We start from the raw sequence: 25,682 nt of genomic DNA, 5'->3' as shown, positions 1-25,682 counted from the left end.
GAGCGTTTAACAAGCATTTTCAAATAACAGGTATAATTAAAGCATACCAACAATGTGCTTGTACCAAAGAGCCTGAATGGTGATTCTGTAGATTATTTCTTTTCTTTAAAGTTCATGAGTTCACAGAATGCATCCATTGCGTTTGTTGTTAGATACAAACCATAACAAAAACTCTCAAAAATCACTTTAATGAATTTGTGTAAGTAGTCTTGAAAACCTCTTCCCATATGTCTTCAAGGCAAAAAAATATATACTTCGCAATTGTTTTTTCTTCATCTGTGACTAATGTGTTTAGTTCAACCTCTCTTAAAACATATGGTGATTTCAATGCAGGAGGTAACTTTCTCTTTCTTTCTTCTCTCACCAACTCTTTATCTTTATTTTCTTGTATTAATGATACTGGCGATGTAATTTTGGGTATAATTTTTGAAGTTGATGTCAGTATTATGAGATTTTCACTTGGTGACATACCAATGTTAGCTTTTGAAATTTTCACTTGGTTTTTCTCTTCAACTTTAGTAACTGAAAAACAACAAGTTCAAGTCAGTGAAGTAGATTTTTAAATTTTTTTTATAAGCCAATGCATTTTTTTTCTGTGTCTTGCCTATGATATCTTCTAGAGTTGCATTAGTGTTTATGATATCAACATCATCTCTGGTTTCACCTCCTTGTATCATCTCTGATGCAAGGGCACTAGACTCTTGGGCATTCGTATGAACATGCACCACATCACCTCCAAGTGAGATAGCTGTGAAGCAATAATTGTGAGCGTTTAGAAAGCGTTTTTGTGTGAAACTGGTAAAAAAAATATAGATAAGCGTTTAAGAAGCGTTTAATACCTTCAGCATCTTTTGGAATTTCAGCTTCTTTTAGACTTTTTGCAACAGTGTGTTCCATATTGTCAACTTGTGTATGTCATATAAAATATAAATATATTAACACGAGAGTTTTGACAAGCGTTTAAGTTGTATAATGAATAATTTAAGCATATAAACACCTTCAGCTGTTAAAAAGCGTTTAAGAATCGTTTAATACCTTCAACTGCTTTTGGACTTTCAGTACACAATGGACTTTTCGCAACAGTGAGTTCCATCTTGTCGTATATTAACACGAGAGTTTTGACAAGCGTTTAAGTTGTATAATGAATAATTTAAGCATATAAACACCTTCAGCAGTTAAAAAGCGTTTAAGAATCGTTTAATACCTTCAACTGCTTTTGGACTTTCAGTACACAATGGACTTTTCGTAACAGTGAGTTCCATCTTGTCGTCTCTCGATCCAACTTGTGTATCTTTCATATAAAAAATAAACATATTAACACGAGCGTTTGACAAGCGTTTAAGTTATATAAAGATAACTCTAAGCATATTAATACCTTCTTTTGCCCATGCAAGTACTGTAGAGACAACTGAATCAAGTTTATTATTCCCTTCTAGCTCTGTTACTATAATTTCTTCATCTTTGTTTACTTAAGATTCATTACCAATAACAATTGTCATATAAACTTTTATAAATAATATTCTTTTTAGCTGTATAAAAGAAGTTTTAAATTTATTACCTTTTTCGGGCTCATTAACCTCTGTATTTACCACTGCATCACCACACCTTGCATCACCAACCCTTGCACCACTAACCCCTGCATCATCAACAGTTTCCCCAGATTTTTTCTTTTCTTCTGATAGATAATAAACTTTAGGATTATATGGGATTCAAATTTTACATATCAGAGTATGTTGAGCATTTATAGTAACTATATAGAATAGTACCACTACCTTCTTCACCAACCACGGTATCTGAATGAACTGACTCAATTGCGGCAGCTGCATAAGAAGTGGGAACTTTCAAAGACATATATATATATATATATATATATATATATATATATGATAAAGAATTAGATTGCTTTTCTCACCTAAATTAAGGAGTGTGTTGTTTTTCACGGGTTCACTTTCTTGTGTTTGGGTAACCACATTAGGATTGAGTATGTCTTCCCAATCATAACACCTAGCAAAGATATGTGGATTTGATAGATGTTTTTCCTTCCCTTCACGGACCAATTCATTGATTTCTTTGCAAAGTATTTCAAATTTCTTCATCTTCTTATCCATTTTATTATTCCAAGACTGTAAAATAAAAATATAGTTATTAATTAAATTAAGATATTATGATTTGATTGATGTTTCACCTTTTCTTCCTTTGTTTCTTTTGGTGGTAGGTATGCAGATATTCCAGACAGCTGAAGTGGAGTTATATAAAAGTCGACTAGTTATTGCGTGTGTGTCCCCAATGGCATTTTTAAACTCAAATGAGAATACGTATCATCATCATCATCAAATTCGCCTTCGGCATTGTGATAGGCATTATCTGATTCTGTTTCACTTCCCCCATCTGCCCCTGACATATGTTAATGTATCATTAAAAGAAATACACATTAGAGAGTTTAGATGAAAATAACAAGTTTTTTTATTACCCTGTTTTTGGTTGTCACCATCTGTATCAGGCTGACGTATCACGTTTTCACCAGCAGGTGCCTCACCAACTGTTTCTGCAGGTTTATCAGCAGAATGAATATCAACTATATTATCAGCAGCAGCTTCAGGAATTATCTTGTCACCGGTGGCTGCAATCTCACCAGCAGCTGCAATATCACCAGCAGCTGCAACATCATCTTTACCAGCATCAGCGGTATCAGTTGTAGGCTCAAGTAATCCTTTGTTTGCAGTTTCAACATTAGCTTCCTCGTTTTCAACATTCTCATACGCAGGAGCGTATTCCTCGTTTTCAGAATCATCATCTAAAGGAGGTTCATTATTATACAAGTATTTCTCCATCCTTGCAAGAGTTGTTGTTGTTATGTAGTTGACTGCAGGTGTTGTGACTGGAGACCCAAATGTACCATATTTCTTCTGGTACTCATATGTGTAAAGCATCGTAAGAAAGGTGATTGGACCGTTGTATTGTTCCATTCTTCCTTTGTCATCTTTAGGTTTTCAATTACATAGCTGCACAAGTCCATATTTGGAATATCTGTGAGTTTATTGATTGTGGCGATGAATCGTTGGTTGATTGTTGTTGATTTTGTTATAAATCATAAACAAGTGTTGAACAACACAAGGAAATTAACTTTAAACATGTCACCAACTCCTTGATCAGTCGTCAACTTGTCTCTCACATGCTTTATAGTTATTCTTGTAGTCGGGAATTGTTTCTTGAACAGATTTGCAGTTGCATCATCCCCCAACCTTGGTCTGCTCCTGTCTAAAAAGGGTATCTTACCCATTGGTATACCCAACACCTCATGAACTTTTGTTGCTGTTATCTTAATAACACGACTGTTGATGTTCAATTCATTAAACATGTGATCATAGTTCATCAGCAACCAATGCCCTAGCATTGATGGAGTTTGGTTAACTTGTAGGTTTAATATTGACCCAAATCCCATTTTTTCCAAACAAACTTTTTGGTCAGAGCTCATTGCACTCACTGCATCTACAATGGTAAATGGTGCACATCTGAGCCGCAACTTTCTGTCCATAAATTCAATAAAAAGTTTATCCTTTCAGCTGGCCTCTTTTCTTTAACAACTTTCTTCCTTGGTTTTTGAAAGTCTGAGTTTGAACTACTGTCTTCCACCTCTTTCCTCTTATTTGATAAAAATTTGTTGATTGGAACTTCAAAGTCCGAATAAGAGTTTACTTCAACATGTTGTGTCTTAAGCTTTTTGACTCCGACATCAACCTGTTTTGTTTTAACCTTTCGCTTAACTGATCACAAAATAAAACTCAGATGTTACAAAACTGCAAAACGCTCATCAAACGCTTAATACTATATGTAGAACCAGTTGTTCAGTTATCACAAACAAGCTTACCAAACGCTTGTCAAACGCTTAATACTATATGCAGAACCAGTTGTTCAGTTATCACAAACAAGCTTACCAAACGCTCATCAAACGCTTAATACTAAATACAGAACCTGTTGTTCAGTTATCACAAACAAACTTACAAAACGCTCATCAAACGTACAAGACCAGTTAAAGAACCTGATATTCAAGATTTCTAAACACTTACGCCCATCAAACGCATAAGAGCAGATTAATGTTGGTTTGGATAGATCCAGTTGCATAGTCAGTTGAAACACGCTTAATAAACGCTCATAATTACATTTACATTAACTAGACATATTCATATGGTGAAATCATCCCAAACGCTTTTCAAACGCTTACAAACAGAGATTAATTGACAACGTAGTAACCAATAATTAAAAACAAATAATACAATTTAACATAAAATTAAACCCTAAAACGATTACATCTACTGATTGTTGTCAAACGCTCAGGAAAACAACTGTTAAAACCTCTCTAAAACCTAAAACGATTACATGAATAATAAACAAACACCTGATTTATTAGTATTCTGAGGTTTATCTTGTTTATGCTTTGATCTTCGTTCCTTCGTTGAAGCAGATGAGTTAGGGTTCTTCGTTTTATCCATCTTCATTACGATTGAATGTAGTATGTTTCAGTTGCTTTTGTCATCAGATCAATTGATTATAGTTTAGTTGATTGAATGAGTACGCATCATCGCCGAGATTAGTTGATTATAGGTTGATTAATGCGAGTGATTTTAGGGAGAGTAATGGAGACTAATTGATGATCTTACCCTTTTTAGAGAAAGAGACGCGTGTTTTAAAAAAATTGATCGGACGCTTGATTGTGTCGCGTACTGTTTGTACGATAAGGGATTATCGTACAGTAACCGCCCTATATATATATGGAAAAGATCCGATACAATAATACCTTAACGTACAATATGTACGCGAATCCATTTTTTCACGAAATCGATTCATGAAATCACATCCCAACATCTTGGAATCGTCAATACATATCCAATTAATCATTGGTTCACCGAAAAAAAACAGTTTTGGATGGTTAATTAATCAATATTTCACGAAAACCGTTTTTGAGAGTTTTAGGTTTCTGGCTGAGCGTTTTAGTACTTTTGCCTTTGAGCGTCTTGTGTACCTCTCGTACGTTAAGCCATTATTGTACAATATCACCTAGGGGGGGTTGTTTGTGCCCAAAGTGGCCCCAAATTCGTCCACATTCTTCGCCCACTACGTTCGGCTTAAAAGTAGGAGTTTTTTCATATGTTTTGCATTTGTTCACAAAAAATCAGTGGTGGTATACTTCTATACATACTTTTTTTTTCCAAAGAGGCTTCTTTCTTAATAAAGTTTTATCAACGAGTATAAAAATTTTAGAATCCAACAAAAAAATGACATAAATGCGTTCGAAAGTAGTTTAGTAAGGCTTGCTTACTTCTTTGTGTTGTGCTTAGCCATGAGAGACGTCATCGGCCACCTTGTTAAACCATACCATGCAATACAAAGACCAATGTCATGGTCCCTTTTCCCTTCTTTCCGCTATAATGCCCAAAGGGCAAGAAAAAAAGGTGGGCCCGCCTCCACTAACAACCAATCATTTAAAAAAAACTAGTTAACCCAAAACATGTTCGTTAAAATTTGATGACGTTGATGTAACGTTAAACATGTGCAGGGTATGGTATTTGCTTGCTGAACACATAGTCATAGACTATTAACATAATAAATTCATATTTTTGTTGAATTAATTAATAATAAATATTCTCGAATCATATCATTATCTATCTATCTAGTAACTTTTGGGAGTGATAATCCACGGCGACAAAGCATCTTCTTCATATTCATATTCATCTTCCAGGTGAAGAAGATAATATCAGTTTCAGTTGCGGCCGATTTAAACCCACACAGACAGACGGACACAAGACAAATCAAATGGGCCAAGAAGAACACTTCGACGTCCTGACTAAATCTGGTCATAAAACTGGTCTCTCTAAACCCAGGTCAGTTTTCATTTCTCATTCATTTTACCACCCTTTTCATTTCTTTGGTCATTTAAACATATGATGATGATGATTTGGGTTATTTTTATTTTAACTTCAATGTTTCTGGGGTGGGTTTTGATTTTAATAAATAAACCATATATAACATGCCATTAGAGGATACAAAAAGCTTAATTACAAATAAATAAACCTAATCAACTTTCGCTAACCTAGTCGGTTCGTAAGATGATTAATCGGATTGGAATTTTTTTATATATATTTTTCTAATTTCTATATAAATACATATATGCACATTTTTATGTATATGGAATTGCCAGAAATTGGCAACAAACTGCTACAGTTGCTGGAAACATGCCCGAAATTGCCAAAAATTAAGGGCAGAGTTAAGTTCCGATTAGGACCGACAGCCGATTACCCAAAAATTAATCAGTCACCGGCCGTCTAGTCCCGATTTTCACAACACGGGTTATATATACTCACTTTTGCAGGCTGTATCAGCGAACTTTCAGTTGGACCATATAACTATTATTTGTTCATAATTTGTTTGATTTGAAGTTTCATGGGGACCTTTGCGTTGACCACAAAAGTCAAATTAATGACACTTTTGCTTCTCAAAGTCAGAGTTGATTTCAATTCCTTGTATTTTAAGTAAATGTTGTTCATTTTGAAATTGAGATTGTCAAATTTTGTAGTCAAGATCAAGTATTTGTTACAACCATACATAAGGTAACATTATCCTTGTATTTATCTTATGCAGAAGTGTTGTGCATAGAGATGGCGATTATCACCGAGCTGTTCACATTTGGATTTTTGCTGAAAGTACACAACAACTTCTTCTCCAAAAACGTGCCGATTGGAAGGATTCATGGCCCGGATTATGGGACATATCTAGTGCAGGCCATGTATCTGCTGGTGATACATCCCTTATTACTGCCAGGTAGATTCTTGAACCATATTGCAAATACTCGAATGTTATGCTAAATTTGTTAAATACATTATGTTTTGTTTATCGATATATAACTTTGAAATATGTTGTGTCTGTAGGAGAGAGCTTCAAGAAGAGCTTGGTGTGACCCTCCCGAGTGACGCCTTTGAATTATTATTTGTTTACCTTCAAGAAAGGTACGCCTTCTATCGGGTTTGCGTGTAACAAATGCTATTTTTTTTTCATTTTGAATATTTGCATTTGGTTGTAGTGTTACAAATGGCGGAAAGTTCATCGATAATGAGTTAGATGATGTTTATCTCGTGACAACACTCGACCCGATTCCCTTGGAAGCTTTTACTCTTCAGGTAATGATTATATTTATCCAGTCATTATTTATGTTCGAGAAAATACAAGGGTTGAATGGTATGACTTTTTTGTAGGAATCTGAAGTCTCGGCTGTTAAATATATCTCGGTTGAGGATTACAAAAACTTACTAACTAAAGGAGATCCTCATCATGTACCCTACAATGTAGATGGACCCTACGGTCAACTGTTTGACATAATTACCAAAAAGTACATTTTGACTATCAAAATCCCATTTTAGTAAACTTTTGTATTTTCCTATGCAACTTATTGTTTATTTTAAATATTTGATAGATATCAAGACAACGCCGAAGCACGAAGTCTACTGCTGCAAAAGAAGCTGAACCGTTATTCTCCTATCTCACTCACTGCAGAGGTTGTTTTCTATCCTTTAGGTTAATTACACAGATTATCCCTGTGGTTTAGCCATATTGCAACTTTAGTCCCCAAGTTTCAAAATTACAGGCTTAGACCAATTCTTTGCACGAGCGTCACTTTATTGGTCTCTGCAATGGATGGATGTTAATTTTTTCCCATTATGACCATGCACCTAAACAAAACAAGTTAACTTCCTGCCATTAGGGACCAATACGTGCTTACGTTAGTGCAAACAGTTGGTGTGAAGTTGTAAATTTTTAAACTTGGGGACTGAAGTTGCAATATTGCCAAACAACAGGACCATCCGTGTAATTAATTTTAAAAATTACTTCCTTTACTAATGGCCTATCCGTATAATCATGTATAAATAAGAATTTTGATGAAATTTTTCTTTAACAGTTGACAGGTGTCACCGAGGAGGACAAAGAAGTTCTGGTTTTGCTAATTCAAGCTGCAAGAATAATGGATGATATTTTTTACCAACAGGTTAATTTAATTAAGATAAAAAAATATTCGGGATAAATATTTATTTATTTAGCAAAGAGCTATGCAACAGGTTTGGTGCAGCAATTCATCTTTAAGGGAATGGTTAAACGGACGTGAACAATTATCTGAGCTGGACATGTTAAAATGGAAGTATTATTCAATAAATAAGAGTCCATGGTAAGATCATACACCTTAAAACAATATAGTGTATCTCCTATACAATCTTTTCATTATTATAAATCTGCTATTTTGAAAATAAAAAACCTGCTTATTTAATTAAAATGTATATTCTTTCACAGGTCTTGTCTGGATGAAAATGAAGCATTTTTGACAACCGCGGACTCTGCTGTTAAATTGCTTCCGGAAGCAACAAAACCGGTTGCTCACTGGAAAGGTGTTGAATATAAAGCTGCATTTCCCATTTTGAAACCACCCGGTGCCAATTTCTACCCTCCAGATATGGATAAAATGGTATATTGTTTTTTACTTTTTGTTCATATATGTATCAAACTTCTATATTATTCTAATTAATCATGTTCTTTATTATGGCAGGAATTTGAATCATGGCTAGAATCACTTTCTGAGAAAGAAAAACAAGATGCAAAAGGCTTTTTTAATGTTATTAGAAGGCGTAACGACTCTAATTCTAATAATTCTAGTGATCTCTATATTATTCCTTACTCGAAAGAATATTCCTTGAATCTTGCAAAAGCTGCTGAATTATTGCATAAAGCAGGGGATTTGACAAGCTCACCTAGGTATATTGTTTATTAAATCATTTAGTTTCTGATTTATATGCATTTTATTATACGAGGTTTATTGAACTCATGTTTAATGATTTTTTCAGTTTGAAGAGACTGTTACATAGCAAGGCTGATGCTTTTCTCTCAAATGATTATTATGACTCTGATATAGCCTGGATGGAATTGGTCAGTATTTAAAATATAGTATAGGGGTACTTTAGGAAGATATCATAAATATAGAAATTGTTTTACTTTGGTTAAATATGGTTCTCATTGTGTGCATGTTTTTGTCTTTCTAAGGACTCTAAGTTGGATGTTACTATTGGCCCATATGAGACTTATGAAGATGTTCTATTTGGATACAAGGTAAACTTGTCTTGCATATTTATTTTTATTTATACTTCATAGATAATGATCATGGTTTTTTGTTAGGCGACATTCGAGGCATTTATTGGGATTCGGGATGATAAAGCAACTGCTCAACTTAAACTCTTTGGAGATAACTTGAAGGTATAATGTTGGATCTATTCATGATCTCGTTTACTTATTTTCCTTCATTATTATTTATGCTTTATGTTTATCTAACCAATTAGAATATGTAGGTTCTGGAACAAAATCTTCCAATGGATGACAAGTACAAATCACCGGATGTGATAGCTGCACCTATTCGAGTCATCCAACTCGTTTATAATTCAGGGGTGAGTCCACAAAACTTAACAAAAGTATACATAGTACCAATTGGAGTATATTACATGGATGATCTCTGTGGTTTGGTTTAAATTATGGATTTCTTCCCTAATGTTTAAAGTTTTGGATATCCCCATCCACCTAGTTTGCTTTCATTCATTGCCAGAAAGTTAACAGAGATAGTTTTGGACGTTAAATCAATTTAAATTTACCATTTTACCATTATTCGTAAGAAAAGAAAATTCAATGTACGTTGATTTATTGCCCCAAAACAAAAAATCAATGTAAATTTACCCTTTCACCCTTATTCTTATAAAACAAAAATAAATTTAAAAGGGCGAAAGCATAAGTTTACATTGATTTTTGTTTTGGGTGTTAGTTCTTTGTTCATTGATTTTTCTTTATTTTAAAAAATAAAGGTAAAGAGTTAAGTTTACATTGATTTAACGATTAAAACTAACCCTGTTAACTTTTTGGAGCAAGGATGAAAGCAATTGTTGGTGACTATATCTGTAACTTTTAAACCTTAGTGTTGAAATCCATAATTTGGGCCAAACCACTGGGACCATCCGTGCAAAGTTACTCTAAATGGTATTGTTAGCATCTAATGTTGTACAGATAAGACTTCTATGAAAAACATATAATTAAAATATGGGATTTCTTTTTGTAATGCTAATGAAGGATGTGAAGGGCCCTCAAACTCTTGCATTCAATCTTCCAAACGATGAACGTATTGTTAAAGATCGTGGTTCATCAATGGTCATGTTGAAGAATGTTTCCGAAGCAAAGTAAAGTCAACATTCCATAATTATATTCTTACAGCTGCTGAGAATTAAGTTGGAAAAATGATTGGATAACCATAATTTTTATATTCTCAACTTCTAAGCAGGTTCAAGCTAATTCTTCAGCCTATAGCTGACTTGTGTATTATAAAAGAGCAGTGTGAACTTGTTGACTTTGACTCTTTTTTCACTCACACAATTTGCCACGAGTGCTGTCATGGGATTGGACCACATACAATAACACTTCCAAATGGTCAAAAATCTACTGTGAGATTGGTCAGTTTCTCTATAATATAATATTTGCAGTTATTATTGTGATCGCTTTTTAACAGCTTGTTATTATGAAACAGGAGCTACAAGAACTTCACTCGGCTCTCGAAGAAGCTAAAGCTGACATTGTTGGCCTTTGGGCCCTTAATTTTCTTATAGCTAAGGTTCTCGTTTGACGACTTTTTTACTGCTATGAGTAATGTTTATCTGAAAGATTGTTTGTCTTTTTTGGTTGACCAGGATTTGCTTCCAAAATCCCTTGTTAAGTCCATGTATGTTTCCTTCCTTGCTGGCTGCTTTCGCTCAGTGCGTTTTGGGTTAGAGGAAGCTCATGGGTAAATCAGATAATCATCATTTTTTCAATTTTATATTGTTATTATTTTTAGACAGAATTACAAATTTTGTCCTTTAAAATAAGACGAATTACGGTTCGTGTCCTTTTCTAAGTTTCCTTGCAGGCGGTGTACTTTAAACTTTTTTTTCCTACAAGTTATGTCCTTTACGCTAACTGGGTTAGAAAAACTATGTTAAATCCCATCACGTGAGAAGCATGTGAGGGTAGTTTTGTCTTTTTGCCTACCCTGCAACTTCCACTTCTCTCTCTATGTTCTACCACACCATCACCATAACCACTTCTCTCTCTAATAATAAACCACTGGTTAGGGTTTTGTTCGCCTGCGAAATTGGGGGTTAGGGTTTTGGTGACGAAAATGAAATCGGTGGTGGGAATGGTGGTGTCGAACAAAATGCAGAAGTCGGTGGTGGTGGCCGTCGACAGGCTCTTCCATAACAAGCTTTACAATCGCTACGTCAAGCGCACCTCTAAGTTCATGGCACACGACGAAACCAATCAGTGCAATATCGGCGATCGGGTATTATATACGTTTCTATTATTATTATTATTATTATTATTATTATTTGTTATGTTCTATTTAGATTCCAACAACAGCTTCGTGTTTCCTAATTCATCCAATTTGATGTATATAATGAATGACGTGTTACAATATGTATTTGCAGAAGAAACTTGTTTGATTCAAATTATCCCATACAGGTATTCAAAAGCAATATTACTATTTTTTGGGCGTAATCGACGGGCGGTGAGGCGACGGCGGTGGTGTTTTTTTCGTCTTTCTTTTTTGGATGGGAATAAGTTGTTGAGGATTGATTGTGGTGGTAGTGGTGGTGGCGGCGGCGGTGGTGGCGGAGACGGCGGCGGGAGGTGGGTGTTGACCGGAGGTTGTGAATGGTGTAAAAGAATGTCTAAATTGTCTACACTTCTTTGTCTTTGTTTTCTTTTCTTCTTTTTAAGATAAAAGCTTGTGAAAAACTCTTTAGCATTGGACCCGGTTCTTTTCGGGTATGTTTTACCGGATTTTTGGTCGGAATCTTGAAACTCCGGCGATATTTCCGTCGGAGACGACGGTTCAGCCGCAAAATCGTTAATTTCTGGCACCATTTTTCTGGGTTTTTGGTCGGAATCTTGAATCCAAAGTGTGTGTGTTAATAGATACAGAAACAGAAGAAGAAGAAGTTGCAGGGTAGGCAAAAAGACAAAACTACCCTCACATGCTTCTCACGTGATGGGATTTAACATAGTTTTTCTAACCCAGCTAGCGTAAAGGACATAACTTGTAGGAAAAAAAAGTTTAAAGTACACCGCCTGCAAGGAAACTTAGAAAAGGACACGAACCGTAATTCGTCTTATTTTAAAGGACAAAATTTGTAATTCTGTCTTATTTTTATTATAATAAGTATTATTATATTATGGTAATTGGTATTTGTTCATGTCTATCAGTAAAGGACAAGCACTGCAGTTTAACTACTTATTTGAGAAAGGGGCCTTTGTTTTGCATCCTGACCAAACGCTGTCGGTTGACTTTGATAAGGTTTGACTTCCCAAACATTCATTTGTTTTGTAAATCAGATTTAGACAAGTGGCTTCATATTCCATGGTTTTCCACTTTTTTTTGACCGTTTTTATAAAAATTATAATGGATTAAAAGGTCAACGGAAGTCAGAGATGGTCATTTTGACCGGCTCATTTACTTGGGTTATGATTTGGTAATATTTTTAATATGTTTTAATAGATTGAAGGCGCAGTGGAGAGCTTAGGCAGGGAAATACTTACAATACAAGCCAAAGGTGACAAAGATGCAGCACAAAAGCTTCTTGAAAAATATGGTAAAATGACACAGCCTTTGGATATTGCATTGGAAAAATTGGCAAAAGTTCAGGTAAATTTCAGAATTGTTTTATTTGAAAATTCTATATTTTCATATGATGATGAATATTTTCTTGGTTTTTTGCAGGTCCCAGTTGATATAACACCAGATTTTCCAATTGTTACCAATTTGCTACACAAAAATTAACATCAACCTTTAATAGTCTTTCTTCATTTTGGAGCTTGACTTCCTTTGGATGTTATATTTCACATTTTCTAAGCTCTGTAGCCTTATTAGATTAAATATGAGTGTACAATATTTGGTACAATAAATTTGATCTATTTTGTTACTATGATACAAAGTTAATGCAAGCCAACATCAACAAGACTGTAACCCGCAGGCTTCTTTAACCGCACATCTTGCACAAAGTTTCTTAACTTAGCCGCATCATTCCAACTTCCGATAGCAACATATGTATTCGCTAAAGAAACATAGTATCCGGCATTTTTAGGTTCCAAATTAAACAGAATCTGTCCCATTTTCCTCCCCATTTCAACATCTCCATGATAATTACATGAGCTCAACATTGCACCCCAAACACCATGATCTTGTTTCATCACCATTTTGTCTATGAACTCGTAAGCCTCGTTTAACCTCCCCGATCGACCCAACATATCAACCACACAAACGTGGTGCTCTGTAACGGGCTCGAGACCAAATTCATCAGACATACGGTTGTAATAATTCAAGCCTTCATTGACAAAACCCGAATGTGCACAAGCTGATAATAAGTTGATAAAAGTAGTTTTTGTTGGTTTTTCACCAGATTCTATCATTTCGTCGAATAAAGTCATGGCTTTTTGACCTTTACTGTGAAACCCATATGCAGAAATCATTGAATTCCAGCTTGCAATATTCTTTTCTGGTGAAGAGTTGAATATATAAACAGATGTATCTAATCTTCCACAGTTGCTGTACATGTCGATGAGAGCAGCGGTTATGAAACTGTTTTTGTGAAAATTGGATCTTAGAATATGCCCATGAATCTGTTTTCCATGTCTAATTGATCCAAGTTGTGTACATGCTGATAGAATTGTGGAATTTGTGATCTCATCAGGTTCAAAATCAAGATTTTGGTACAATTGTAATGCGGTTTTCGCTTTCTTGTTTTGAGAAAGAGCTGAAATGATGCAATTCCATGAACAAAGATTGCGGTCTGAACACGAGTCAAACGCCAACATTGCACAGTCAACATCCCCAAATCTGCCATACATTGTAATTAACGCATTCATTACACGAACATCTTGATCAACTAAAGTTTTATGAGCAAACCCATGAACCAGTTTCCCATGAAACACCAAATTAAGGTTTCCACAAGATGATATCACATTTACCAGTGTAACAAAATCATGTTTTGCATCCGATTCTCGTCTCATTAACTTGAAAGTTTCTAAAGATTCTGAAAAGTATCCATTTTGCGTGCAGCCTGCAATCATGGCATTCCAGCAAGCGGTGTCAGCAACTGATGAAACACTTTGTGACAATGCATAGGAAGCTTTCAAATCTCCGCAGTTAGTGTACATGCAGATTAATGAATTTACTGTAAGAATATTGTTTGAAAACCCTAATTTCAGTTGCAAGCTATGTACCGATTCACCAAATTTGAGAAACTTTGGTGAATTACAAGACGAAAGAACTGCTAAAACAGTTGATAGAGTGCATTTTAAACACTGATCCATCAGTTTCTTGAATAGAATTTGAGCAAACCAAGAATTCCCATTTTGGGCATATCCGGATATCATTGTGTTCCAAGAAACCAAGTCTTTATCTTGTGAAGACATGAACAAAATCTCAGCTTTTTTCATTTGGTTGCACTTGGAGTACATGTTCATAAGACTGTTAATCACTAAACCGCATGATTGGTTAAATATTCTTATCACAAACCCATGGAGTGTTTTCCCCTCTATTAAAAGCATTGATTCTGCACATAAGGAAAGCAAAGAAAGTATTGCCACTTTATCAGGTTGTATAGATCCTCTTAACTGCATCTCTTTTAAAACATGAAATGCTTCAAGAATCATTCCATTTGAACAAAACCCGTTAATCATCGTATTCCAAGAAACCAAATCTTTGGCATAAATTCCTCTGAAAACAATCTCGGCTGCATCAACATCTCCACATTTAGAGTACAACGAAACGAGAGAGTTCAGTACAGAAACATGAGCCGTCTCGTTGTACCCTAGTTTTATCGCGAACCCATGAACAACTTCTCCGTTACTCAAATCTTGCAAAGAAGTAGAAGCTGAAATAGCACATGATAAGCCCACGTTATCAACCTCGGTTCCGCAAGAAACCATTTTCTTGAAATACCATAAAGACTTATCAGGCTGATCATTGCTTAAACAACCACTTATCATAGAGTTCCAAGAAACTTTATCTTTGATTTTCGTTTCAAGAAACATTCTTTCTGACGATCCCAACTCAGCGCATTTCGCGTAAGCATTGATAAAAGCATTACACAGATCACAACCGGGAAGCAAACCGTTCTTCACACCTAAACTATGAACAGCCTGTAAACACGTTAATCTATTTATAATTCTCGAAACAGCTGAAACCGCAATCACAAGAGTTAAATAATCAAACTTGATTCCTTCCTGTAACATTTGAACAAACACACTTATTGCATTTACAAACAACCCGTTTTCGACCGTACTCGTGATCATCGCATTCCACACTACCACATCTTTACAAGAAATGTCACCAAAAATCGCCACCGAAGAAGAATAATCATCCGCTCTGGAATACGCCATCACGAGAGACGTGGACGCGGGTAAATGAGCAAGAACACCAACTTTTAACGCTAAAGCATGAACATTTACCACAGTTTGTAAGCATGGTCTCAGTTTACAATGCTGAATAAGATTAAGAACATCAAAAAAAGCAGTAGTGGATAAAGATTGTGTTCTATAAGGCATTTCGTCGAACAGGTGGCCGGCACCATGGCAAAACCTGGGTGAATAAAATGGAACGACTTTGTGAATCGTTTGAGAAGATTTGCGTAGTAGACATTTGCCAGCCCAATGATACATTCGTTGTATAACAATAGTAAGGATCTACGGTTTTTTCTCACCACAAAATTAAAATACTCAACTTTAAAATTAAAATATATGTCTGATAAATTAAATAATATTATATGTATTTAAATTATAAGATTCTCACAACTTAACATTTAGGCTATGCGTAGTGGTGGAGCTACAAATGAGGGCGAATTGTGACACGTGACACCTAGTCAGTAAAGGGTAAGAATTTGTTTTTAAGGTGTAATGGTGTAGGGGCTACAAGTTGGACCAACAGTATCTTTTTTTATTACTCCCCCGTCCCATTTTAAGTGTCCTAATTTGAATTTTCAAGTTTTTCTTGTTTAACTTTGACCGACAATATTTTTGTTTGTGTTATATAATACTTGATGTAAAATATATGAATGGATTGGGTTTTAAATGTATTTTACATTGATATAATTTTCATCAAGTATTATATAACACAAACAAAAATATTGTCGGTCAAAGTAAACAAGAAAGACTTGAAAATTCAAATTAAGACACTTAAAATGGGACGGAGGGAGTATTATTTTTTTTATAATTAAACTAATCAAATAATAACCAATTTATTTATATAATTAAATAAAAATGCATTAAAATTAAAAAGAAATACAAAAAAAAATACATAACTAAAAAAAAATACATAACTAAAGAAACATAACTAAAAGAAAATACTAATATCCATAATATTTGCGCATTTTTTCGACTCGTCGTCGTTGCAGCAATGCGGTCTCTTCGTGTGACCCGGCCGCTTTGAGGGATTCGTATTCTTTACTCATTTCCCGCAACTCCATCATAGCGACAATCTTTTCGTGTTGTTTGTTGGTTTCTCTCATGGTATCGTTGAGTTCCTCGACAAACTTTTCGTGTTTTTTGATGATTTCGATCATGATAGCGGTGAGTTCCACGGGTTTCGGTTGGTTCGGGTTGTTTCTAGGATTCATTTTGCTAATTTTTTTTGTAAGAATTTGGGTATGAATTGTGTATGAAATGGATATAAAATGAAGAATAAGGGTGTGTGTTTATATAGATATATTGTTTTAATTAATTAATTTTTTTTTTGCATTTGACCGTTTGCAACGGTCAAATTTAATATAATAATATTATTCTTCAAACCATTCCGGCGACAAAAAAAACCCCGCCCCGCCCCTTTCGCCCAAAAATCGCCGGAGGGCGGTGTTTGTGCCCCTTCGCGCCTAAAATCACCCAAATTGTAGCCCCATTACATATGGCCTTAGTGTGTAAAAAACCAATAAAAAGAGAAATGCACTATAAGGCCATATTTAAGCATTTTAAATGTAAAGTTGTGTGAGTGTTATGATTTTAATTTTAACTGTAGGTCCGAAAAACATGAGTAAGCAAGCATTTGTTCATCTTGTTTGGTTTTTTTTCTAATCTTTTACTATTAAAAACCGGTTTCAACATCACAAAATCATGTTTTTTCTCTCCTACCTCTTCCCCACCGTTGGACTTAATTTCCGTCCTCAAGTGGGTTGGGCCGATCTCGAGTAATGGGCAATACATGGCCTTTTTTAAATTATGAAATTGGGTTAACTTTAAATCACTATGATACAGATGTTGATACGGGTTCAAACGTGGCCAAGCCGTTGACCTGACCCGACCATTTGAAGGAGATCGTTGACTCGAAAGGCTGCATGAATCCTCTCTAGTGTTTGAAAGTTGCATGGGTTAATGATTTGCATGGATAAGGTTGTTGGATCTACATAGAGTTACAAGAGTTACAAGTAGGGATGCATTCGGGACCGGTCCGAAAATCCCGGTCGCGAAAATCGTGAATTCTTGGTACTGGTACCGAAATATTCGGTTCGGTACCGCTACGGGACGGTACTTGTATTGAAGGTAAAAATTAGGGAAATACCGGTCCCGTCCCGTCACCGAAACTAAAAACTTTGAAACCGATTCGGTACCAAATCGGTACTGATTTCGGTAAATGAAAGTTGGTTTTGATTATTGAATTTAAAGTTATGAAGCTTGGTTTCTTGAACCCTTGGTTCGATTATAGTCATTGATTACCACATCTACGTTCTTGAGCAATTTGATTATCACCGTGGAATCGGTATCACACTCTCTTCCCCACTAAAAGAATCACTTCCTCATTCACATTTGTTTATTATATACAAGGTGATATTTTACTAGCAATTTTTAAACGAAAAAAATTCATAAAATTATTTTAATAATAAGTTGTAGGACTTTACTCTTAAAAGGGACTTATTCCAGAAATTCTTGATGGCCAAGGGAGACCCAAGGCCAAGGAGGGGGTTTGGAAATAGTTTTCAACCAGCAATTGACGCACTTTGGTTATTACCTCATTAGCTACGTCATTGCCCCAAGCGCAAAGATGCCGTAACCAGAACCCCAGCCCTTCTGTTTATACACCACCATGCCCGATTCCTTCTACATCCACCACCGATGTGGGATCAGTCAACATTTCAACACTTGGTGATTAAGTTAATTATGAAACAAATTAAGTGGAAAATAGGAAAGACAGAACATGTTTTGCATACTAAGTCCGGCTATCGAATGCGAAGATGAATAAACATCAGTGTACAACTACAACTCTACAGTTGATTTGATAACGTAAGCATGGCGTTACTAGTTAGTACCGGTAACTTGAACCTGAGTTGATTTAGTTCATCTGAAAGATAATCAATACAACAGACGTATATCAAAAACACAACAGACGTGTTTGTGTACTTCTATGACCGGGACCAGCAATATACAAGAAACCAACTCAGTTAACCAATGATTTGTGCCTAACACAACTCAGACATATGTTGTGCCTAACACAACAAACAACAAACGTTTGCTCTTCCGATTATGAACAAGAAACCAACTCAGTTAACCAATGATTTGTGTGTTTACATTTTTGACCCTTCCACAATACATGAATTATAAGAACCCTATACTTAAACTCGAATAGATTAATGCTAACATTGATTAATAAGAGGTAATTACTTCAATGGTTAATAAAATCACATTCTAATTTATTTCTTTTGAACATTTCAGGTATGAGTAAAACCAATAAAACTTATAGAGCGTGTGTGGAGTAAGTATGGAAGATCTTGAAATGACATTAATGAACTTAAAAGCAGATCGAGTGGCTGGTTGTACGCATGGGAGGTGTTCCTCCTTATTTAAATAAATTACAAGAAGTTGTAATCAGTACTTATAGTAAACTAGCAATGAACTTAAAATCTTGAAAATACAATATTTTTATAATTCAGCATGAACTTTTGCGACTGAAATCTGTAGCAAATACTTAAAATAATATCCGTTAGAGACACATCTTTCTGTGATCCATCAGTGAACTTTCCGTCCATAAACTTCGCCAGTGAAACTTTTACCTATGCCTACTGTTGCTATATTTACAAAGGTCCAAAGTAGTCAAAGACAATACAACGTCAAAGATTTTTTGAATTGAGGAGCTCCTCCATATCATCCTTTAGGACACTCATCTTGTGAGCGCGCGTCTTATTCACAAACGTGTGTAGTAGGAGTCTTCTGAGGCTTTTTCCACAGATGTAAAACCATACGACTTAAGCTGCCCCCTAGACCCATAAATGCATAGACCTATTAACTGATAAATACTCTGCGGAAGATGACTTATGCCTGAACCATCTATGTTAAACGTTTTCAAACATTTTAAACGTCCAAGTTCCTCAGGCAATTTCTTAACAAGAATACAATTGGAAAGAACTAAGCACGTTAGAGCTTTCATCTGACATATACTGTCCGGGATATCTCGTAAGGATATACAATCCACCAGGTGCAACTCCTCTAAAACTCTAAACTGCCAACATCATTGGGTAACTGCTCCAGAAGCCAACTAAAATTAAGTTTAAGAAATCTTAAACGTTTCATCATGCAAATGCTAACTGGAAGATGCTTAATATGGATCGTTAAGAAAGTTAGCTCCACTAGACTTTCTAACTTGTACAAATCCTTGGGCACCACCGCAATACTTCCTGCAAGTGTGAGCGCCCTCAAATGTTGTAAACCACAAATGCTTGCTGAAAATGACTCAAGGTCTGTGCAAGCACATAGACCAAAAGAAATAAGCTTCTCCAGATTTCCACATGATGAGGGTAGACGTTCATGATATTTGCATTTAAAAAGATACTTTGGCAAGTTACTGTTAGGATGTAGTGGGCATTTATCTAGAGACTCTGCAATTAGTGTTAATGTAGCAACAAAATCAAGACCAGTTGATTCAAGCGATTTGTCAACCAAAAATTTTTCAAACCTTGAGCAGCCGCTTAAGTTTAAGTAGACGATCTTTTTTAGACATCCCACGGAGCGTGAACTTCTTGAAGAAGGTAACATCTTTCAAGATCTAACTTCTCGAGATGTGGAGTCATCCCGAGGTTAAGTTTACTCACCTTAGAACCACTAAGGTACAAGAGTTTAAGCTTTGGACGTTCAACGAGCATTTGGAGTTCTACAAAATAGTTGCATCCTTGAAGATTTAAGGTCTCAAGACGTGGAGCCATCCCAAGGTTAAGTCTACTCACCTTAGAATTACAAAGGTCGAGGAACTTGAGGTTCGAACATTCAACGGGCATGTGGAGTTCTTCAAAGTCATTACATTCTCGAAGGTGTAACATCTCAAGACGTGGAGTCATCCCAAGGTTAAGGGTCTTCACCTTAGAACCACTGAGATAGAGGAATTTGAGGTTCAGACACTCAACGGGCAAATGAAGTTCTACAAAGTTTTCACATCCTTGAAGATTTAACTTCTTGAGATGTGGAGTCATCCCAAGATTAAGGTTACTCATCTTAGAACCATTGAGTTTGAGAAAATTGAGTTTTGGGCACACCATGGGCATGTGAAGTTCTTCAAACTCATTACATCTTCCAAGATTTAACTTTTCGAGATGTGGAGTCATCCCAAGGTTAAGCTTACGTATCTTAGAATCACAAAGGCAGAGGAATTTAAGGCCCAAACATTGAACAGGCAAGTGGAGTTCTACAAATTCTCTACATCCTTCAAGATTTAAATTCTCGAGATGTGGAGTCATCCCAAGGTTAAGGTTACGTACCTTAGAACCACTAAGATCGATGGATTTGAGGATTGGACATTCAATGGGCAAGTGAAGTTCAACAAATTCATTACATCCTTCAAGATTTAACTTCTCGAGATGTGGAGTCATCCCAAGGTTAAGGTTACTTACCTTAGAACCAGTGAGGTTGAGAATTTTGAGTTTTGAAAATTCAATGGGCATGTGGAGTTCAAGTAAGTCAAAACATCCTTCAAGTACCAACTTCTCGAGATTTGGGGTCATCCTAAGGTCCAAGGTTCTCAATTCTGAACATGTGAAGTCAAGAAATCTGATCTTATTAAGAACCTGTCATAAGAAAGAAAAAAAAAGTATAAGTCTAATGAGTAATTGTAAATTTGTAATGCATGACGCAAAACCACCGATGAACCATTATTCTACCTTTCTCTCTCCCCCTTCCCAAAGTTCATGAATATTGCTCCCACACATTTCAAGGTTGACAAGCTTATTTGCTCGAAATGATTTAGGCAAAGACCGAAAAGGGTATTGAGGCCAATATAGAGAACGCAAAGCATCTGGTAAGAAATTGCTAACTTCATCAACTGTCCATTCTCTGTATCCTTTGTGCACAGAAAGAAATTTAAGTTCCCTCATATTTCTAAGACCTCTCATAATGGTATCAGTATGGAGACTTGTATTATTTAGTTTTACACTTCTAGTTGCTCCAGTACCTTGTAAATTAAAACATATACGCAACTTTAGTCAAAATAAATAAAATTGTTCTAATTTTGTACCTTTGATATAAACTTGAACCTTACTGATTCATTAATTAATATATCTTCAATTTCCTCTTTAATCCATAATCTGCTATGCCTGCTAGGCTCTTCAGGGTACAAACCACGAACAATATTCCAACCCATTTCTTCTATATGATCATGGAAACGCAAACCATCAGTATCAGAAATATTTATCAAAGATTTCTGCTCAAGAATTTTTAAACCAATATGAGCATTGAATCCACAACTTTCAAGTATTCTTATCGCGTCATCTTTCTTTTCACCTTTTAGTAAGCATACAACATCTAGGAATATTTCTTTCTCATCATTGTCTAGACCATTGTAGCTAAGTCCCAATCTTTTCAAAGTTTTTTCCAACGGAATTCTTTTTAGTTTTTCTATGGCATCTACCCATTCATACTCACTTCTACCACAAAGATGTGAACCCAAAACTTTGACTGTTAACGGAAGACCGGCAGCATAACTTACAACTTTTCCCGATAGCTCTTCATACCTTTGAACAGGAATCTCCCTCCCAAGTGCATACCTACTGAAGAGGCAAATTGCTTCCTCGTCTGATAACAGATTTACATCATGAATAAAGTTCACTCGATGTGCTACCAACACTTGCTCGTCTCTTGTGGTGATGATGATTCTACTTCCTGGCTTAAACCAGGTAGGTTCACCGGCTAATGCTTCAAGCTGGCATATATCATCCACATCATCTAAAACTAAAAGAACTTTTCTACTAGGAATCATCTTTTTCATCATATTTTTTCCCTCATAAACACTTGTTACTGCAATACTTTGATCATTTAACAAAGCTGAAAGGATCTGCTTTTGCAATTCCTTCAAACCAGAGAAAGAGCAATTTGAAACTTCTCTAACATCCTCCACAAAGATTTTACCTTCAAACCAGACGGATATATGATCAAAAACAGCTCTCGCCAAAGTGGTCTTTCCACCACCTCCCATCCCCTTGATCCCTATCATACGAACATCATCAAGATCAATTTCTAAAGATGAAACCACGTCTTTTACCCTGGTCTCCATGCCTACTAACTTCTCATCAATGCTTGAATTGATGAAATATGGCTTTAGTGAAATGTCTTTGACAATTCTTTGGATAAATTTGGCTTCATGCCTGTGCGTTAGTGAAGTTTTAACTAAATTATTTATAATCCCACATGAAACATGAGATGACATGGAAGAACTTATTAAACACATATTAGAAATAAACAAAAGTAAATAATACCCATTAAAAGTGTTCTTCAACTCCATTCCAGCCAGGCCTGCTGCTTCTTTTAGAGCATTTCTCCATCTTCCAACATCAACTTCCTTTTCCTGTTTGAAGAAGGGCAAAAAAATTTTAGTATTGACAAATCATTTCAGTGAACAAATACAAATATAGTGATAAAGATGCTACTAGTTCTACATCTTCTAACTTCCTCTTCCTTGTGAACCGATCAAAGGCTTCCCCAACTGACCCACTTTGGTTGCGGACTTCTGTGGGTTCCACATCATAAAAGATGGGATAAGCAGCATATTCTGGCACTCCATAATCTTTGCAAGCTCGTCTAAGCACCATGATGAAGATGCATAGTTCTTGGAGAAAACAATTATGTAAGGATGTGATGTGATGAGCTGATCACTAATCCTTTCCCCTTTCTCGATTCTTTCATCATCTTTGTACGTGATAATGCCTTTCTGTTGAAGAGCATAATAGAGATGATCAACAAAGTTTTTGCCGGTGTCTTCACCTCTAAAACTTAAAAAAAAAACATCATACTTGAAGCTTTTTTTAACTGATGAAGCTGAACTAGAAGCCATTAAATGTATGCCTAAAGGATCAAATAAATAGAAATCTTGATTAACTGAGAAAATTTATACAAACTTTTAAGGGATTAATATTAATCGACAACGTACTGTATATAATAAAATAAGAAGAAAAAACAGTTTGGTTCTACAATGTTTATGATGGGTTATGGGCAAATGATTCTTATGCGCATTATACAAAAGACAAAGAGCATACCTAACCCTCCATAAAAATTATTGATCATGCGTGATGACCATTTACATAATTATTGATATTTTCTAGACTTCATGGGGGTGTAAAGGGTTAAAGGTGTGTCTTTATACATTATATATAATATAAACTGAAAAAAGTTGAACTTTATATATTCATTTAGCATTTTAATATTGTTTTGAGGTCCCTCGTAACTTTTAATCATAATTTTCTAGTTTTAATAAATTGATTTCGATTACTATTATTTGCCCAATTTTTCGTTCTAGTAAAGTCTATTAATACTATTGAAACAAGTTTTTTTTTCTTTTGACAATTTCCCCCACCTATCGATTGAACTAATTTCCAAAAATACTAATCATTCTCAACTTGATTCCTTCCTGCAACATTTTAACAAACACACTTATTGCATTTACAAATAACCCATTTTCAACCATACTCATGATCATCGCATTCCAAACTACCAAATCTTTACAAGAAACCTCACCGAAAACCGCCACCAAGGAATAATAATCACCGGCTCAGGCGTACGCCATAAGAGAGACTTGGGCGCGGGTAAATGAGCATGAACACCAACTTTTAATGCTAAAGCATGAGCATTTACCACATTTTGTAAACATGGTCTCACTTTACAATACTCAACAAGATTAACAATATAGAAATAACCCAATGGTGGATAAAGATTGTGTTCTCTGAGGCATTTCGTCAAACAGGTGGCAGGCACCATTGCAAAACCTGGGTAAATAAAATGGAACAAGTTTGTGAATCGTTTGAGAAGATTGGCGTAGTAGACATTTGTCAGCCCAAAGATGGATGAGTTGTATAAGACCATGTGTAGTGGATGGAGCCTTTATGAGGGCCATTATGCTGTCATGTGACGTCACGTCACCATAGAGGCTCTATGACTAGAAAAGGTGTAGTGGATAAAACTCATACTAATTATAATCTCTTTATTATTAATACTAGTGGAAGTGTCCGCGCCTTTGCAGCGGGATACAATAGAAATTCGGTCGATGCGTTTATACATCGAATGAAAACATTTTATATAAGAAACTGAACTAATGGAGGCAAACCCTAGAATCCGTAGATGTTATTTGGGAATTGAAGATGAGGTCTTAAAGTAGACTTCAATTGAAACATATCTGGGATTCAATAGCGGGTAGATGTAAAGGGTAAAGTATTCATCTGTTGCATTCAAATGAAAGATTCAATGACTCAAGCAACGAATGTGGTAATGACAAAGCAATGAATGGAATTGAAGGTAGCATTCAGTCCAACATTAAATATACAAGCGTCTCATAAGAGAGAGAATAAGAAGGTGAAAGGTTGCCTATATGTATTATAATATCATATATAAATATAGATTATCATTATTGATTAAAAATAATAAAATAAAACAGCCCACCAATCAAAACCAACCTCCCCCCTCCCCCCACCTGGCGCTATGTGGGAAGCCCCCCTTCCATAGCGCCCCTAAGGGTGGTGTTCATTGTGCTATGGGGGCTCCATGGGGCGGGGTAGTGCCCCATTACATATCTTGCTATACTATTAAAGCATGCAAAAGTTTCCACGTACATGACATCATTCTAGGGTGTCCACATAGACGCCAACTAGATGCCATATCACATGTTGCATTTCATATTAATGTCAAATCACCCCATTCATATTATATAAACATTTATCTTACAAACCCTAATAATCATTTTTATTTCTCTCTCTCTCTCTCTCTCTCTCTTGCGGATTACCCATATCTGCTTACCCATATCTGCCGACGGCCTGTTCCATATTTCCGGTAATGGTCGTTTCTCATACATTATTCATTATTGTTATTGCCATTTCATTTTATTTACCGTTTGTTGTTTGTATTGTTTTTAATTGTAATATTATTTTCGTATAATCTATTTAGGTTCTACATCAAAATCCAATATTCAATGGACATGCCGACCGTCTCTTCCATATTTCCGGTAATGGTCAATTCTCATATATTATTCATTAACTTGTCCTTGTCATTTCATTTTCTTTGTTGTTTGTATTGTTTTAATTGTAATATGATTTTCATAATCTATTTAGGTTCTACATCAAAATCCA

The 25,682-nt window shown here is 35.5% G+C and overlaps 3 protein-coding genes, 1 long non-coding RNA gene and 2 pseudogenes across 6 annotated transcripts; 1 reads left to right on the top strand and 5 right to left on the bottom strand.

Moving 5' to 3' along the window:
* Positions 1-1,743, bottom strand: LOC143537945 (uncharacterized). The gene is made up of 3 exons (XR_013136168.1): positions 1,241-1,743; positions 1,036-1,070; positions 1-839 (listed from the first exon to the last, which is right to left on the bottom strand). It is a non-coding gene; the product is annotated as an uncharacterized LOC143537945 (long non-coding RNA).
* Positions 1,744-1,976: 233 nt separating this feature from the next.
* Positions 1,977-4,763, bottom strand: LOC143537965 (uncharacterized). 2 transcript variants are annotated; one of them, XM_077031618.1, is made up of 3 exons: positions 4,068-4,763; positions 3,885-3,959; positions 1,977-3,818 (listed from the first exon to the last, which is right to left on the bottom strand). In XM_077031618.1, exon 3 carries the CDS (start codon positions 2,964-2,966, stop codon positions 2,376-2,378), a length of 591 nt encoding a protein of 196 aa, XP_076887733.1. In that variant the 5' UTR covers positions 2,967-3,818; positions 3,885-3,959; positions 4,068-4,763; the 3' UTR covers positions 1,977-2,375. The 2 variants fall into 2 exon arrangements, with proteins under 2 accessions (XP_076887733.1, XP_076887732.1); XM_077031617.1 differs by having other exon boundaries at positions 1,977-3,892.
* Positions 4,764-5,338: 575 nt separating this feature from the next.
* LOC143537958 (nudix hydrolase 3-like) lies at positions 5,339-13,099 on the top strand. The gene is made up of 23 exons (XM_077031613.1): positions 5,339-5,450; positions 5,555-5,560; positions 5,738-5,879; positions 6,637-6,816; positions 6,924-7,001; positions 7,076-7,172; positions 7,248-7,381; positions 7,466-7,547; positions 7,949-8,035; positions 8,106-8,212; positions 8,335-8,506; positions 8,588-8,793; positions 8,883-8,964; positions 9,079-9,144; positions 9,211-9,288; positions 9,381-9,476; positions 10,147-10,253; positions 10,355-10,523; positions 10,598-10,681; positions 10,758-10,852; positions 12,313-12,403; positions 12,605-12,751; positions 12,827-13,099. Exons 1-23 carry the CDS (start codon positions 5,339-5,341, stop codon positions 12,884-12,886), a joined length of 2,478 nt encoding a protein of 825 aa, XP_076887728.1. The 3' UTR covers positions 12,887-13,099.
* LOC143537964 (pentatricopeptide repeat-containing protein At4g19220, mitochondrial-like) lies at positions 12,996-15,768 on the bottom strand. The gene has a single exon (XM_077031615.1). The coding sequence runs from the start codon at positions 15,766-15,768 to the stop codon at positions 13,042-13,044; it is 2,727 nt and encodes a 908-aa protein (XP_076887730.1). The 3' UTR covers positions 12,996-13,041.
* Positions 15,769-17,997: 2,229 nt separating this feature from the next.
* Positions 17,998-18,138, bottom strand: LOC143537973 (U4 spliceosomal RNA; annotated as a pseudogene).
* Positions 18,139-18,696: 558 nt separating this feature from the next.
* LOC143537963 (TMV resistance protein N-like) lies at positions 18,697-23,981 on the bottom strand (annotated as a pseudogene). The gene is made up of 5 exons (XR_013136171.1): positions 22,998-23,981; positions 22,827-22,915; positions 21,614-22,715; positions 21,237-21,551; positions 18,697-21,143 (listed from the first exon to the last, which is right to left on the bottom strand). The product of XR_013136171.1 is annotated as a TMV resistance protein N-like (transcript).
* Positions 23,982-25,682: the final 1,701 nt, after the last annotated feature.

The sequence above is a fragment of the Bidens hawaiensis genome, unplaced genomic scaffold (assembly GCF_021521415.1).
Source record: "Bidens hawaiensis isolate Kalapana, Puna unplaced genomic scaffold, B.hawaiensis_p1.1 tig00011438_1, whole genome shotgun sequence".
Lineage (NCBI taxonomy): Eukaryota > Viridiplantae > Streptophyta > Magnoliopsida > Asterales > Asteraceae > Bidens > Bidens hawaiensis.
The sequence above is the reverse complement of the archived record's forward strand: the minus strand, read 5'-3'. Positions and strand labels throughout refer to the sequence as shown.